This window comes from Brachyhypopomus gauderio, chromosome 18 (genome assembly GCF_052324685.1).
Source record: "Brachyhypopomus gauderio isolate BG-103 chromosome 18, BGAUD_0.2, whole genome shotgun sequence".
Taxonomy (NCBI): domain Eukaryota; kingdom Metazoa; phylum Chordata; class Actinopteri; order Gymnotiformes; family Hypopomidae; genus Brachyhypopomus; species Brachyhypopomus gauderio.
Window position 1 is genome coordinate 8,664,940 of NC_135228.1, and position 17,144 is coordinate 8,682,083.

Genomic DNA, 17,144 nt, shown 5'->3' on the forward strand with positions numbered 1-17,144 from the left:
AAAATTTGAGTGTGAGCCACATTTGGCCCAAGTGCCGCACTTTGGACACCCCTGGGCTAGAGCCTATGTCAAGGCACCAGTCTTTAGGCTGGAGTCCAAGTCAAGTCACAAGTAAAATATTTCAATTTATTTAGTTATCTTAACATATTGATGGTTGTTTTGATGTTTATTTACAAGTGGCTACGCTAATTAGGGTTCTACAGACTTATAGCCAAAGGCTCCACATAGCCAAAGGCTTCACACAAGGTTCACCAGAAAAGGGGCTGTGTCCCAAATCACCAAATCAAAAGTAAGGAATAGTGGCAAAATTTACACACAAAGAAAGTATTTTTTCTATAACTCTCACATAGTGTCTGGGTAACGGACTGACATTGTTATTTTGGATGAGTTTGAGTCAAGTGTCAAGTTTGAAGTCTTTTTGAAGGCGACTTAAGTGCGAATGCTTAATCACTACTGGTTTCCTTGAATTGGATTAAGTCATGGGTTTTGAGTTGGTGCACTTTATTCCATTAAATCACCCTTATTCCTGAGAGTGGCGTGATTGATTCCTTATTTTTGCACTTCCCTCACCCATCACATAAATATATATATTCAAGTGTTTGCATACAAATATTTTGATGAGATTAGTATTAAATCTATCTAAGATAGATTAAATCTAAGATAGTACTATCTTACCATGTATTCAGAAGGAGCAATGAACTCAATAGTGGCATTCTGGACCTCTGGTCTTTTATGTGGCTCTCCATATGATCTGCTGACAGGATTGTACATGAACTCCTCAGGAACTAGAACATAGAACAGCAAAACAGTGACCTAGTATGTAAATAACCTCTGCTTTGATTAATCCTGTCTAGGCAAAAAAAAGCTAACTTTACACTTCACAGATCTTGCTTACCATCATTTACTCGATAACATAAGTTGCATTTCCATCTTCTCTGATCCAGGAAGGACACAAATGGATTAATGTAAGTCCTACAGGAACGACAGCGCACTATAGTGCTGGATGTGACCACAGGTAGCTGCTGTAGAGGGACAAACAAAAATGTCAATGTAAGGGAATTTTCATCCCATGTATAACTATCTCATGAAAGAATTAATATATATTTTTAAAGATATTCATATTCTTCTGTACTTCTGAATGCCGTGAAAAAAAAGGAAGGAAAATAGAAAACTTTATAGGGTTCGGTAAAGAACCTTTAGAAAAGAGGGTGAATACTCCTGTGGTACATTTTGCTTGCTAGAAAAGGTGGCAACAAACCTTTCTTCAAACTGTGCCATGGTATATGTAGATGTAGACCAATGTAGATGTATATGTAGACCAATGTAGATGACATAAATGTTAAATTATTTAACTGATCCCATGTCATCATCACTCAAACGTAAAATGGCACAGTGCATCAGAGACCCCACTTAGACTCTTAATCAAAACATTTTCCCAAGGCAGTCAAATCACTTACACTGCCCCATGCATCTGAAATAATCATATTAATGTTATATCTCCACTAGGGATGCAAATGATTAATCGACTTTCGATTAATTGTCGATCAAGAGGTTACTCGATCAAAATGTATTAATCACGATTAATCGTTAGAGAGCGCTTCTGTAGTAACTTGAACAGAGCGTAAGAACGAGAGGCGAACACGTGTCGCGAAAGACCAGAGTGGAAAACAAAATGAAGCGGGCGAAAAGACGTGCGGTGTGGGACCATTTCAACATTGTTAATTTAGGCAAAGAAGTCAGATGTTCTCTGTGTAATGCGGTATTGAAGTACAACAGTTCCACTAGTTCACTCAATTATCATTTGAACACTGTGCATGCAGCTGTCCTGCATATCACCAGTGCACCTGGTCAACCTAAAATCACAGCTACACTGGGAAGGCGAGCGTTTTCGAAGCTCGCTACGAAAAAAGAAGAGTGAGCTAAAAACAAAGCTATCTACTGCTACTGCTGTAGCACTTACAACAGATTGTTGGACGGCTCTAACAACAGAAAGTTACATTACCGTGACGTGCCACTACACTGACGAGAACTGGCAGCTAACATCTGCAGTGCTGATTACGACGAACATGTCGGATAGACACACCGCTGACAATTTAGCTGACAAGCTCTATGATGTTGTGGAGACTTGGGGACTCTCCGGTCGCGTTACAGCGTGTGTTCACTACAACGCTAGAAACATTGTCCAAGCATGGGCTCAATAATATTCTGTTTGGCTCTCTATTTAATTTCTTCTTAAAATTTTTTTTTTTTATGTCTAATGTTTCAAATGGAGCCAGTCCTTAATTTATTCCTTTTTTTTAAATGAAAGAATGTGTTTTGTTATACCATAAAAAATTCCTAATGCATAATTACTTGAGCCATATATCATATAATACAATATAATTATCATAATATAATATAAACTTTTTGAACAAAGTGTTTTAACTATTTAGCTGATATTTTTAAAGGCCCTATTGAAACACTGAAATTCAGGTGGAAAACGCCGCTTATCGATTAATCGAAAGTCGATCGATAAGATCAATCAACTAATGATTAATGAATTAATCGATAATTTGCATCCCTAATCTCCACCACCGCAATCAAGCCTCATGCCATATTTCACCACCATGTGAGCATGCACCCTTATTTGCAGATCACTGAACACCTGCACTTTGTTACATCCTTAGAATTAAGTTAAAATTATTTAAGGCTATTAAGTCTATACTGATAAGACTGTTTAGTTTCAGTTTTCAGACTTCCTCAGATGACACAAACCAACCACCATGGCACCCAAAAATGTACTGTTTGAGTAGTGACAATGAAATATGACTTATTATCCTTTAATTAACTGAATTTCTTGACTTACTGAGAGATCTTTAAATGGATGCAACAGCAAACCAAGAGGCAGTCTGGCTTTGTTCAACAGTGACTGTGTTTGGGGGATGCTGGTAAGTGTACATCGGAAGACCCTGCAGGGGCAAAAAAAATGGTAAATACACAAGAATAATTACAATACAAAACACAAATAACCAATGAACAAAAAAGCATGGCCTATGACTGCCATTTTCTTGCATTATCATTCAACAAAACTAAAACTAAAACTCTTAACTAGTTAATTGTTACTAATAATTGGTTACATTTCATAGCAGATTACAGAAAATCAATTCTGATCAATTCTGTTATGTTCTCACTCTGGGTTGCTGTTGAATTTCTGCAGGTCCTGAGGCAAGCAAGGTGTTGGGGGAGGAATAGGTCCTGGGGGCAACAGGTTACGCTCCTGCAATAGGTTGATGACTCTTAGGGCCTCAGGGGTCTGAGACTGTAGGCTTAATGCAGCCAAGGATGGACTTAACTGGGCTGGACCTACAGGAGGCTAGTGAAATGACAGGAAACATGCAGGAAACTTCATTTTTGCCATGCATACTGGATTTGAGGTTATACTGCTTTCTACTGATTTTTCTAAAAAATCGTATTTTGCTAAATTACTACAATTAGATCAAATGAATACATTTTGTTGATACAAACATTTTTTAACAACTTAGTTAATTTAGGTAGCACATTACAGTGGTAAAATGACAGTGATCTCAAGTAAAGGTAATCAAGTCACAGAGAATGACAATGACAGATGAAATGGTCAAGTGTCAACTTAATTACAGAAGTGTCAGTAGATAAATAGATTAAATTAGATTCAACTTAGTCATTGTACACGTCACAAATACGAACCAACAAAAGTGCACTGTAGTGATAAAATATAGAGATATGCAGATGACTTCTGTTGAATTAATATTTATTAGACATACATATGCAAATATATTTAAATTAAAGTTACATATACTATATTGCCAAAAGTATTTGCTCACCTTCCTTGACTCACATACGAGCTGACATCCCATTCTTTATACACAGGGTTAAATATGATGTTGGTCCACCCTTTGCAGCTAGAACAGCTTCAACTCTTCTGGAAAGGCTGTCCACAAGGTTATGGAGTGTGTTTAAGGGGATTTTTGACCATTCTTCCAGACATTTGTGAGGTCACATGCTGATCTTGGACAAGAAGGCCTGGCTCTCAGTCTCTGCTCTAATTCATCCCAAAGGTGTTCTATCGGGTTGAGGTCAGGACTCATCCACACCAGACTCGGTCCAAGTTCATTCACACTGTAGGTACCATGCTAAACCAGCAGAGTAGGGGTTTCACCTACTACACTCCGACTCATCCACACTCCACGTCTCTATGGACCAGGCTTGGATGTTGGAAGAGGAAGGGGCCAGCTCCAAACTGTTCCCAAGAAGGTGGGAGCATGGAATTGTCCAAAATGTCTTGCTATGCTGAACCTTTCAGAGTTCCTTTCACTGAAACTAAGGGGCCAAGCCCAGCTTCTGAAAACCAACCCCACACCATAATCCCCCCTCCACCGAACTTTACATTTGGCACAATGCAGTCAGACAAGCGCCAAACCCAGACTTGTCCATCAGATTGCCAGATGGAGAAGCGTGATTAGTCACTCTAGAGAACGTGCATCCACTGCTCTAGAGTCCAGTGGTGGTGTGCGTTACACCACTGCATCCGACACTTTGCATTGCACTTGGTGATGTATGGCTTGGACGCAGCTGCTCGACCATGGAAACCCACTCCATGAAGCTCTCTCTAGACCAGGGGTACTCAAATAGAAATGAGGACAGGCCACTTTTTTTTTCAATCACTGAAGGGGCCACTTAAGGGGGGTGGCGAACGCATTTGGGCCGTCTGCTATCCGTTTGTTGTTGCCATAGAGGCAATCCCTAGCATCGTCTCGAGATCGCGGTGCGCAATTTCAAAATAAGAGCTGATAGCACGATTGAGAAAAAAAAAAATCATAAAAAAAAAAACACTTTTCAAAACAGCTCGCGGGCCGCTATTTGAGTATGGGGGCTCTAGACTGTTCTTGAGCAGCTAATCTGTAGCGCTTCAGCATCCACTGATGCCACTCCATCAGTTTACGTGGCTGAGTTGCTGTCGTTCCCAAACACTTCCATTTTCTTATAATACAGCTGACAGTTGAAATTTCATGACTGGATTTGTTGCACAAGTGGCTTCTTGCACTGAACTCCTATTCTTTCAACCCATGCTTTCACAAAAATTTGTGTAAAAAAAAAAAAAAAAAGAGTCTACATGTTTATGTTTAAACACACGTGGCCATGGAAGTGATTGGAACACTTGATTCCAATCATTTGGATGGGTGAGCAAATACTTTTGGCAATATAATGCAAGTCTTAAAACACCAGAGCATATTTTTCAATGGCAAGGGCAGACAAATATATGTTTTCACACATATATAAATATCTTTCACAAATATACAAACCTGGTCTTGCCCAGACATGTGGCCTAGAGCGCTTCCACGTAAAATGCCTCTCTCATGCTTTTCATATACCCAAGGGGCCAGACAAAATTTGAAATAAATAACACTTAAAAAGCTTAGATAAGTTTTGCACCTGCTGGTATTGCTGAGATGGTGAGGAGTATGGCTGCGTTGGAAGGTGCACAGGAGAAGGTTTAGGCACTCCGAGCATGCTCTGGTAACCAGGCGGCAGTGGGGGGTATGCAGTGCCATCAGACTTGCTCATCTGTCCTGGCTGAGAAGGGTATGCGCCAGCTGGTCCGGAGAGAAGCAGACAGAAAGTCAGTCAATGGCTACTTTAGATACACATGGGAAGTCCTCCTGTCCCGAGGTCAGAACTGTTACCATGGTTGAATTGCAATGCCTGTTGCAGTGGTACGCCTTGCAGCTAAAGAGTAATTGTTTCTAATAAATGATTTCTTACACATGCACAATCAGATTTTCTTACCATTTCTTTTAAATGCTTTTCAGGCTTGCTAGCTCAATATGTTGCAAGGCACCATAATTTAAATCAGTGACAGATCAAGAAGGGTTTATTTATTTATTTATTTATTTTTGTCTGGCTTAATCACCAGTCAGACTGCATGTTGTTACAGCTAGTGCACAGTGGCAACATCACAAAGTCACAAACATCACACACTAGTTCATGTCTGATTATAAACAGTATGTTCAAAAGTATGTGGATATGCCTCAAAATTACTAAGTTATGCGCTTCCATCACAACCACTGCTAGTGGTGTATGAAGCACAGTCATGCAATCTCTATTCACCGTATTTCGCCACGCCCACTTTCAAGTGTGTGTTTCTTTCGCCTTTGTGTTAGAACTTCCGGTCAGCTATTTTCGCATTAATGTACACTACTACATTTTAATGATTTTTTTCATAAAATAGGCATTCTTGTCTATTTACTTCTTTACTTAATTACTTAAAATTACAAAATGAATGCAAGGAAAAGATGTGGCCACTGATAAAATAGTTACTTATCTGATAGCCTCACAAGCACCCAACGCGTTTGCTTCATCAGAGCTTCATAACCGAGCCATTTCTCGGGATAAGGATGATCTGGTGTTGGTTTCCCCTCCACAAAATGATAAGAGCAGACGTATGGACGTTTGGGTGGATGTTTTAAATTTAGCGCCTTCAGCCTTAGACGCAGGTCCTCTTCTTTGGAAGGCGGTGGATATAAGTTATAAGGTGCCCCACAACACTCAGATCTTTTCGAGTTGTGTTCGTAACACTGTTGGTCAAGCACTGCTACATCTTCGTGCTGCGCGGTTTGTTTACAAGCCCAGCGAGCCGCTAATACTATTAAAACCGGCGTAGTGGAAAACTGGAGACTAGTAGTATCTGTGATATTGTGATTGTGATTTGAGTCTCGTTGGTGAGACGCGGTTCTTCTGTCACACGTTTTGGAATAAACCACATACGAGGTTCAGCAAAGGCACCGCACACGACTGAGGGAGGTTTAAAAACTACTGACACTGTTATTTTCTTCCTAAAAGTGAGCGCAGGTCAGTGGCGTTGTAACGAGTGTTGATTAGGGGTGTATTCAACTAAGGATTTTCATAGTCGAATCTGATTCGTCAGATTTTCCCTTTAGTCGACTAATAGTTGAATCAGGGGTTTTTTAAAGAGCACCTTAAACGGGATCCCGTTCTCATTCAGGACTTTTTTCCACTTCAAAGTAAAAACCTAAAACACTCAGATAAATGAATAAACATGGTAGGTTGTCTTTATTCAGCTTTTATTTATTACTTATTTATTTTTTAATGAAACGTTAGAGAACATTAACCGTCAGTGCGCATATCGAACTGTCAGACAGGCACTGTGCAAAATGTCAAAAATATTTTAAATAAAATATGCCTGCTTGAAAATATATATAAAACATTTCCACACAACAGCAAACAAATTATAAGGAAAGGTTCAAGTAACGGGGTTTAAAAGCAAACAACAACAATAAATGTTTATAGGATTACTTGCCGAGATGCACCGCGACGAGACGACAAACGGCAAACGTTTTTTTTCGCCTTACGCGTTTTAAATGGTATGCCATGTTGGTTGTTGTCGTGCGAAATAAAAGACGTTGACGACATAACTTGCACTTTACTTTATTTGATTCATCTTTATCTTTTTCAAAATACTTGAAGTTTTTTAGTAGACATTATAATCTCGGCGGACGCTGATCCTGTAGCGTGTTCAGCTCCGCTCGTTTGGATTGTGCAACTGCAGGGTGTGATGTATTAATGTGTAATAAGGAAGATGCCTATTGTTAATGCGCACACATCATTTTAAAATATTTATTAACAGAAATTATGATGATTTTATTTGACAAAAGGCTATATATAACGAAAACAAAGACATTTAATGTAACAACTAATGCTTAGCAGCGTCCTTGGGCACCCCCATGCAGTTAGAATGGTACATTCGACTATGACATTCATAGTCGACTAGGGGGTATAGTCGACTATAGTCGAATCAGCGACTATTGCAGGCCACCCCTAGTGTTGATAACGGAGTTTATCCACTTTTTACCTAGAAAACAACAGTTGTGTACATAACAGAGCTCGTAGTGTGCTCCAAACGTGACAAAGTCCTGAAGCATATCACGACTTATGTTTATATCGAAGTTTGTGCTTGTTTTTTTACTTAATACTTAATTTGTGTCCATTTTACATCCCCCCGCTAATAATTTACACTCGCCATCCCCCCTCTTGTGGCTCTTGGTCTCTGACGGGTTGGCCACCTCTGCTCTAACTGAACATATTATGCTAGTCATTTTGTGCTTTTGTCGTTTTGCTTGTAATCGGTATCAGCGTATCCGTAGCACCGGAAATTCCAACACAAAGTCAACCAAGATGGCCCTGCCCAGCGTTGTCATGGAAAATAGCGTGAATAGACAAAAACTGGAAATAGTGTGTCATTGTGTCAGTGTTTTTAAGCTCTACACTGTAAACCTGTTTAATTTCAATGTACATAAATATTTAACAGGGCCTGAAATTCATTTTTCAAAATGAGTGGGAATTCCCCCCTTAAATGTGTCACATAAGGGGGATTTCTACATTTTGGGAGGGGATACTTCTGGTGAACCTAAATACAGGTCTTGCTGTGCTTATATACATACATATATATGTATATAATATATATACATTGTAACTTGTCTCTTGGTTCTTCACTACCCTGATCTGTCCTCTTCTTGGTCTTTCTTTTCTTAAAAAAAAAAAAACATTCCAACTGCTCTCTTGGAGGGCCAAGCTGAAATTAGCATACATTGGTTAGGCTTGTTATAACTTAATTTTACGTCTGTTTTGTGTGCTGAAATGTGTCATCACATCACAATCAGCTGACTGGGCATCAGGCAGAATTTTATGCATTGCAGTAATCCAGGGTTGCCAACTCTCACGCAATGAGCGTGAGACACACGCATTTGACCGTCTTCACACGCACAAACGCCATACATCCGATTTCTCACGCTGAAAAAATCTAGTTTATTTACCTCTGATCTACATCTACGATTCAATGAGTTATTAGTTCGCTTATATCGCTCTGATATAATACTTAAATGTGTCCATTTTACACCCCCCCAACAATTTACACACGCACACCCCGCCCCCGGCCAATATTTTACACACACGCCGCCACCCCCCCTCCCTCCCTCCCAAAATCAAATCTCACTCAGTGATAAAGTTGGCAACCCTAGTAATCTGTTTTTCTGCCCTTCTCCTCCGTTATTGACCACCTCTTTCAGATCAGCCTCGCGCTTTCTTTCAGTGCTGCTGTATGAGAGACACTAGCCGAGTGGCGACTTAAAGTCGATGTTTTGTAGCATCGGCTGGTAAAAGTCACAGCACCGTACATTTTACAAATCGAGCAGCTCATTTCACCGCTATTAAGTTCGAGCCAAGGATATATTCTTGACCAGTTGGACTGAAACATATCTTTGGACTGCTGCTTTAGTTTACTACCGTCACCTGTGTGTGAATCCTGAGGATTAGTTTGATCAACGTCGCCGCCGCTGCGGTGCTAGGAAGAGTGAGAGCGCCGAGTGCAGCGTCCAGTACGGACGTCGGTCTGTCCGACTATCTGTCCGTCTCACAATACAAACAGAGCTATTGTTTTGCTGAACGTTTTCGCTGTAATTGTGTGCGGGAGTTTCCCGCATTATTATGGATAAAATTGCGGGAATCGAAGAAATAGTGCGCAATTCCCGCAATCCCGCACTGAAATTCAGGCCCTGTTTAAGTTTTGTTGCATTACTATCAAATCTAAGTATATTGTACTCATATTTGCACACACTGAAATTTACTAACAGTTTTAAGTTTAATGAACTGAAAATTAAATGTTTTCAACTCATCAACTTAAATACTTTATTGTTGAACACCCGCAAAGATGTCGTTAAACTCCGCCCACTCATTTCACCTCGGATGGAGAAATTCGGCGCCATTTTCCTCTTGGAGAAAGATGAACACGGTGAGTGTTATTTATTCAGTCTTATTGAAAAAGGTTTAATTTGATTATGTGAAATGCATTATGTACAATAAAACACCCTCTGAGGTTATATACGTATAAAACCTTGATGCCAGGGACCGAATAACAAACGTTTTGAGGTGATTAGCACAGTTAATGTTAGCATACCTAACCTAGCTAAGTTAGCAAACTGGTAGCGATAGCTAGCTAGTTAGCGCTCCATAATTTGACAGTGAAGATTAAAATAAATGCATAATTACATCAAAACAATACTTGTCTTCAAACTAGGACCAACGTATGTTTTTATACGCTAGGGTCTAATGTTAGGGTCTTTCAGTTTTAAATGGTGCAGCATTTATTGGCGCCAGAATGGAACAGCACCGCAGTTTATTGTGGAACAGGGAAAAACAAAATTGGTGAACGTCAATTTCTGAAAAAATAATGTTACCAGCATTTAAAGGATAGTAATGTGATTTTGATAGCCTAAACCACTGTATCAAGGTGTATGTAGTATTATTGTATTATTAAGCAAGGTTATGTGTGTGTTTATTTTAGGTGCAGGTGTTTCTCCCCGGGGATGGAAAGCAGTATTTCTGGACCTTTAGGGATCTCTTAGGTAGAAGCACCCTGAAGTTGTGGGGTGAGCGGGTCTTGAAGAGCCCCCATGAGAGGTGAGGGCTCCCCTTATGTTCGGGGACTAGTTGTGTTAACTAGTATGTACAAGTTCACTTCTGGTTATTGTATCCTTTACTTGGATTATGTAACGGGTTTTGTGCTGGTGCACTTTATTCATTAAATCCTTCATTTTCAATGAGACTTGTGTGATCGTGTCCTTCTTTTACTTGAGCACCATTGCTCTTAACCCTCAATTGCTCACTTGTATAAAAATGAGATAAAAATGTAAGTCGCTCTGGATAAGGGTGTCTGCCAAATGCCGTAAATGTAAGTAGAATTAATGGGTAAAGCGATTAGGATAACAAGTACAGAAAAGTTCAATCATCCTTGATGCAAACCAACTTTATATTTTAAGTAATACTGACTTACATTTTCATTGTACATTACTTAAATTTTTAAGGCAACCGGTTTACCAATATTTTTAAGTAAACTCAACTTATCCAGGCTTACAGTGTAGGGTTGCCAGCTAAATGTTGCCAGCTTTGCCACAATTCACTTTATGAAATTGTGCCCCACAATATCTGCCCCAGTCAACTGTAATTGCTACTATTGTAAATTCAAAGGTTCTAGCATGCAAAGTCATGTCTACATTGCCCATCCTCTGATGGATGACTCCAAGTTCCATGTTACCTCTGAAAGCAACAGCAACATAAGAACTCAGGAACGTAAATGGGCTGTGATGAACAGATGTACACAAAAGCCTAATATCACTATGCTTGATGCTTTGTTATCGGCAGGGGTGATGCAAACATGCTTCCAGTCTTTAGCACTGAAAACTTCTTTTCTATTAGTTGTACTTCATAACCTGGCTGTCTGTTGGACATGCCAACATTTCAGTCAAGTGATCAATCAATCAAGATGATCAAGTGTCCACATACTTTAGGCCACACAGTGTGCTGATCTGGATGAACTTTTATGAAACCATGATCCATCAGGATAATGTTTGAGCTAGATGTGTTGGTGGTTAAGTCACATTTAAAATGAATAATTGTCCAGGTGACAAAAAGTATTCAGAAGTTTGTCACAAGTATAACACTATGTAGAAAAAAACCTTGAGTAAATTTAGACTGAGTAGCATACAGACTGCATTAAGCTCACATGTGAGGAACCTACAGACTACATTAAGCTCACATGTGAGGAACCTACAGACTACATTAAGCTCACATATGAAGAACCTAGAGACTACATTAAGCTAATTTTTTTGCACCAAATAGTGGTGGTTACGCTGTCTCCAATAATCTAGTCAAGTAAGCAATCCAACAAGTATAATTTATAAGTTCTTACAACTTTGCATTATAATGCAGTGCAGACTACACATAAATTTTCTGATTCCATTTTGAAAAACACATTAACCATTTGGCCAATGGTGGCTGAAATGTTTTAGTTTACATTATACAGATGACATGCAAGTAGAGTTAAACCAATTTCAAATATAAGAAAGTTTGTTCTCTACCTGGCATGGTGACATGGTTTGCAGAGGCAGTTATTGGTGCGTGTCCTGGAGACGGAGATGCATTGTGGAAGGAGGGAGGTGTGGCAGTTGCCATGCTATAAACTTGACTTGCGCCAGGATTTGGAACGGGGCCTGGCTGAATGCCCTTGGAAGGGGCTCCTATATGAGATTGTCCCCCATACTGCCAGCTTGTAGGTTGCGGAGGGTGCTGGTAGTAACTGTTAGATACTGGGAGGGCTGAGGCGCTCTGTGATGGTGGTGACAGAGGCATCCTGTGGTTATTTGGCGCAGGCTGAGAGGGTGGCATGGGCTGCAAAGGTCCAGGTGGCATAATAGGTAAGGATGACCCAGAGGGGTTCTGGTACAGGCTCACTTCAGTGGCAGGCTGATGGGGCCTGGAAGGATTTGTGCCAGATATTAATGGAGCTTTGGATTGAGCTATAGTAGGACAGCCTGGCTGGCCCACCACATAGTCTTGAGATGTGGGATGAAGTGCAATAGGACTCTGGAAAGGACCTAGAATTAAAATGATGAAAAAGGGGAAACATTAGGCAAAAACCAACCATGAAACCAAAACAACAGTTTCTATAATCCTTTTTGACAATCTAAAGAAGACTAAATCTAAAGTAGACTACAGACAATTATATAAATAAACAGATTAAAATAACAGATTAAAAAACAAAGTCTATATATGTGTGTATATATATATATATATATATATATATATATATATATATATATACACACACACACACACACACACACACACACACACACACACACACACACAATGAAGAATAAGAAAAGCCATTCTTAGTAATAGGAGACTACATTAAAATTAGAGGTGGAGGTTTTTTGGAAACCCTATACCCTATTACACTGGAATTACCTAATGTTAATTTATATTATATTTATATATATATATATATATATATATATATATATATATATATATATATATATATATATATATATATATATATATATTGTACATATCGCCAAGAGGTCTTTATGTGCTACATAGACTGGGTGGCAATTTTATTGTTCTGCACGTTTTTGAGAAGTTTGAGAAATCAGCAGATAAAATGTTTCAATCAATTGCATTTATGCAAAAAACCTGAAGATTAACCAAAAGGTATAAAATATGCAAACTGCATGGCAGCCTTATGTATGTAAGGAAACAAATGCCAAACACAGATTTAACCCATTTTGCCTCATGTCTTTACATATTTTGAAACCTCCAAATGTCCTTTATTAGCATTCAAACGTTAATTGATTAATTAATTAATTCAAGCATAAAACATTTTTTATAGCATTGAAATATTTTCAAGGATTAGGTTTCTTAAAGCATATTTTCAAAATTCACATAGAGATAGATCAAAAACCCACAAAGAGTGCCAAAATAGTTAAATGTATTTATATAGTGCTTATTACAACAGTCACATGTCTGGTGGTAGGGAACTGGTCTTGTGACCGAAGGGTCGTGTGTTCGATTCCCAGGCCTGAGACCATGAGTGAGGTGCCCTTGAGCAAGGCACCTAACCCCAACTGCTCCCTGGGCTAGGGCTGAAAAAAGCAGGTTTACAGATGCCCGAGTCCCCCCCCCCAATGAGCAAGCTAAAGGTGACAGTGGCAATAAAAAACTCCCTAAGTGCTTGGTGACCCTTGAGAGGACTTAGAGAGAAGACTGAAAGAGGCAGCTCATCATCTTGCTGACACCGTACAACACAACAGAAACAAAATGGGTAATAAGTTCATGTAAGCAATAGAAGTCTACACTAGAACTGTAAAAGTCCTAGTTTGGGTTTGATAAGTATGTGTCAAACCACAGGAACAGCTGCCCTAGTTGTTCTAGAGCATTCTTGATATCCTGGGAGGAAAGAGAACCAGGGTAGTGGGGAATTGGGTGGGTGTGCTGTGGAGAAGTGTGTGGGTGTGATGTAGGTGGCAGGAGCCTACAGCTGAGATGGGTCACCGCTCAGTAATATCAGGACACCAGAAGTACTTTGACAGGAAGAGAGAACAGATTATTAGGCACAGTCATATACCAAGATTTGTATTTAAAGGCATATAAGGTGTAAAGATGGACAGATCTACCTATGGCTGCACTGGTAAAATTACAACACAATCTCAGTCAACAAATGTCACCAAATAATAATAATAATATGTTAGGCATTTGCAATCCCTATACAGTACCTAACAGGATGTAAGATTACAAAAGAATGTATTATGTATATGTATTTTCATTATGGATGGCTTAATAAGGTTGCCATTTAGCAGACAAAAGATAAATTATTCATTGTTAAAGCAAAGGTGAGTGCTAATTAGCTTAACATTTGCTAGCTACCTAACGATGATCCTGGGTCTATAGTTTTAAAGTAGTCACTGTAGTCATTCTAGGGCCAATCAGTAATATGTTGGTCATCTTGACAATTTCTTCATGACTAATCAAAACGATAATTTATGCAGACTGGTAAACTCACTTTCAAAAAATGTAAAGCGTTATGGTAGTTTTTTTATGTTTACATTAATTATGTAAGGAACCTTAATAAAGCATATTTCAGCATTTTTAAGTAAAAGATTGCATGAAATCAAAAATAAGTTAAATAACTGATTACACAAAAAGGGAAAAATCATTGCCCATTGGAGTGACACTGGAGTTCAGAGCTCAATAACTTTGCCTATTGCATCCCGAACGGTAATTATTGTAATTATGAATACTTGATTTCTCCAACACTTCGTAAAGTTTGGATGTACAACTCTAGCGAAAAAGTCTTCTCCATCAAATGACTAATGTACATGTCTCACTGATGAAACTATTGCTGATGATGAAGGAACAGCAAACATCTTACACTCAGCTTACTGGAAGAGACATTACCAACATTTTTAATACTACTTATGTTCATTCATTGGATGTTTTGTTGAAACTTGGATTGCAGTCGGTCGACTGCTTCTTCTGTTTAGAGGATAACATTTGTTGCAGTTTGAGTATAGACATACAAAGTGCTCAAACTACAAAGTCTTGTAGATGTAATTGATTTAAGAACTGTGTATGGTTAAAACAAAAAAAAAACAGTAGCAAAAGAGCATTCATGAGAAGTTTTAAAAGTTTACTAAATTAGTCAAATTTGTGCTTTGCAAGTAGTAGATACAGCTATTAGCAAACTGCAAACATGAAGCTCTCACATTTCATGTCAACACAGTTCAGAAAGGGGTATGCAGTTACTCATATAGAAACCTCTAGTGTTTCCTTTTTTTTAGATGCAGTCCACTGAGACACTCAGACACAACTATGAAATTGTTAGGACATGGAAATAGCACATCATATCACCTCCAATTAAAGGGAATTTAGGGTATGTATGCTTCTTTGTGATTGTGCAGGTTGCCACACTAGTAATAGACATTGACATCCGTTTCTGTGTATAGGTAGTAAAGTTGACAGGAATGTTTATAACAATAAACAACTGGCTCACAATATTTTTATATGAATGTTGTATTGAGTGCCAGATGAATAGGAGGTTCATGATTTTGCAGGCATTTAACATTCCCACATCTGCAGGATCACGTGTGTACCAAGAATGTCATAGAAGGCATTACCACCCAACCCCAATCCCCACAGGTGCTTAATGATCGGAAGCAGAGGTGACTGGCTAGAATTGTATATGCACACAGACAAGCGACTATGGAAGAAATCACATCCACATTCAATGCAGGAGCACATGCTTATCCAGCTGGTCATTATAGCTTTCTTTGGATATGGAAACAGAAAACACACCAGAGTGCCCCTGTTCATACCAGCATACCTTACATTGTCTTGTGAGATTGCAAACAGGACCCTAGTGGACTGGCAACATTTGGCATAGTTCAAGGAGTGATGGTAGTGTTTGTGGTATAAATTGGATCAGACTGGTACGGTTTGTGCAACATGCTGGTAAGGTTTGTGTGTGGCACAGACTCCACAAAGCCATGGACCACAGTTGTCAGAGAGACACTTCTCAGAAATCTTATGCTTCTCATACTTATGGTGGTTCCATACTCAGGGCTCCAGACTAAACCATAAAAAAGTAATATAATGTGAGTAATATAATTCATTTACTTGCCAGTGGCAACAGGTGATACATTTGTCTAAAGACAAATTGTATTTTAAAAAGTTAACATAATAGTCTACATTAGTGACCCATCACATGGACATGTCTACCGATCAGAAAAAGCATGCATTGCTTGTGGGAATCCGACCAACAATGTGACTCGCAATGCAGGGTAGCTGAACCTTCAGCAATAAGCATTAACTTGTTGAAAATGGCAAAGCGAAATAAAATCTGTCAAGACTTTAGGAAGCCATCTGTTTAATCGCAGCCACAGACAGACTCTGATAGCATGTTGGAAGGTAGAGATCCTAAACACTAGAGACTGCATGCATTAACAGTGCCAGTGGTAGTAGATATGGCTTTAAGTCACCAACAAGGCCAGAGTGGATCTGACATGTTAGAGATTGTTTGAAGGCACAGTGGATAAAATCAATCTGTAACTGGTGTCACCAAGTACACGTTCACTATGGCAATGGGGCCAAGAACGACTTGGTGAGTCGTTGTCATTGGGGAGGACAGTATGGATTTTACGGCTCAGGAACCGATTGGCTGTGCAGGTACAGTCTAGTGGGTGAATGCTGGGATTTAAGACGTTGCAGTTGGTGTACTAAGCAAAGGGTACTGATCATGCGCCTTCAGTGTCAGTGGGGCTGGGTACGACTTTAATCACCAGAAAGGTGGACTGGAGCCTTTCTGCACAGGATATCTGACATCTCGTTGCATGTATAGGCTAATTATTATGGTTATTTTCCCCTCAATGAGGTGCATGTCAGTCATCTTTCATATACAGAAGTGCTTTACAAAGTACTGAAACAGTAAAATGCAGTAACATACAGTCAGATCTAACCACAGTGAGAAAATATTAAATGTTTTTATTTTGAAGAGAAAAATGCTACATTGTTGCTTCTTCTAAGGAAAACCCGTGCCATATCTGATCTGTGTTTTGCAATAGTAAACAATTTGGCAAGTAGATGTTTAATGTTGATAAGATTGAACCAAGAGTTTAAAATCCTACACCTATACTAAATACATTACCGGTAATTAATAATTAGACAATAATAAATAGACAAACCAATGAAATTGACAAGGAAAACAGATTTTTAAACAGATA

General features: G+C 39.1%; 1 protein-coding gene across 1 annotated transcript in view; it reads right to left on the reverse strand.

Moving 5' to 3' along the window:
* LOC143482444 (protein transport protein Sec24A-like) overlaps nucleotides 1-17,144 on the reverse strand; it is a 33,386-nt gene that overhangs the window by 14,848 nt on the left and 1,394 nt on the right. Inside the window, exons 2-7 of the mRNA XM_076980819.1 lie at nucleotides 11,946-12,461; nucleotides 5,449-5,609; nucleotides 3,171-3,352; nucleotides 2,846-2,948; nucleotides 896-1,022; nucleotides 676-785 (exon numbers count right to left, since the gene is read on the reverse strand). Coding sequence (XP_076836934.1) covers nucleotides 676-785; nucleotides 896-1,022; nucleotides 2,846-2,948; nucleotides 3,171-3,352; nucleotides 5,449-5,609; nucleotides 11,946-12,461 — 1,199 coding nt within the window. The remainder of the gene's footprint in view (nucleotides 1-675; nucleotides 786-895; nucleotides 1,023-2,845; nucleotides 2,949-3,170; nucleotides 3,353-5,448; nucleotides 5,610-11,945; nucleotides 12,462-17,144) is intronic.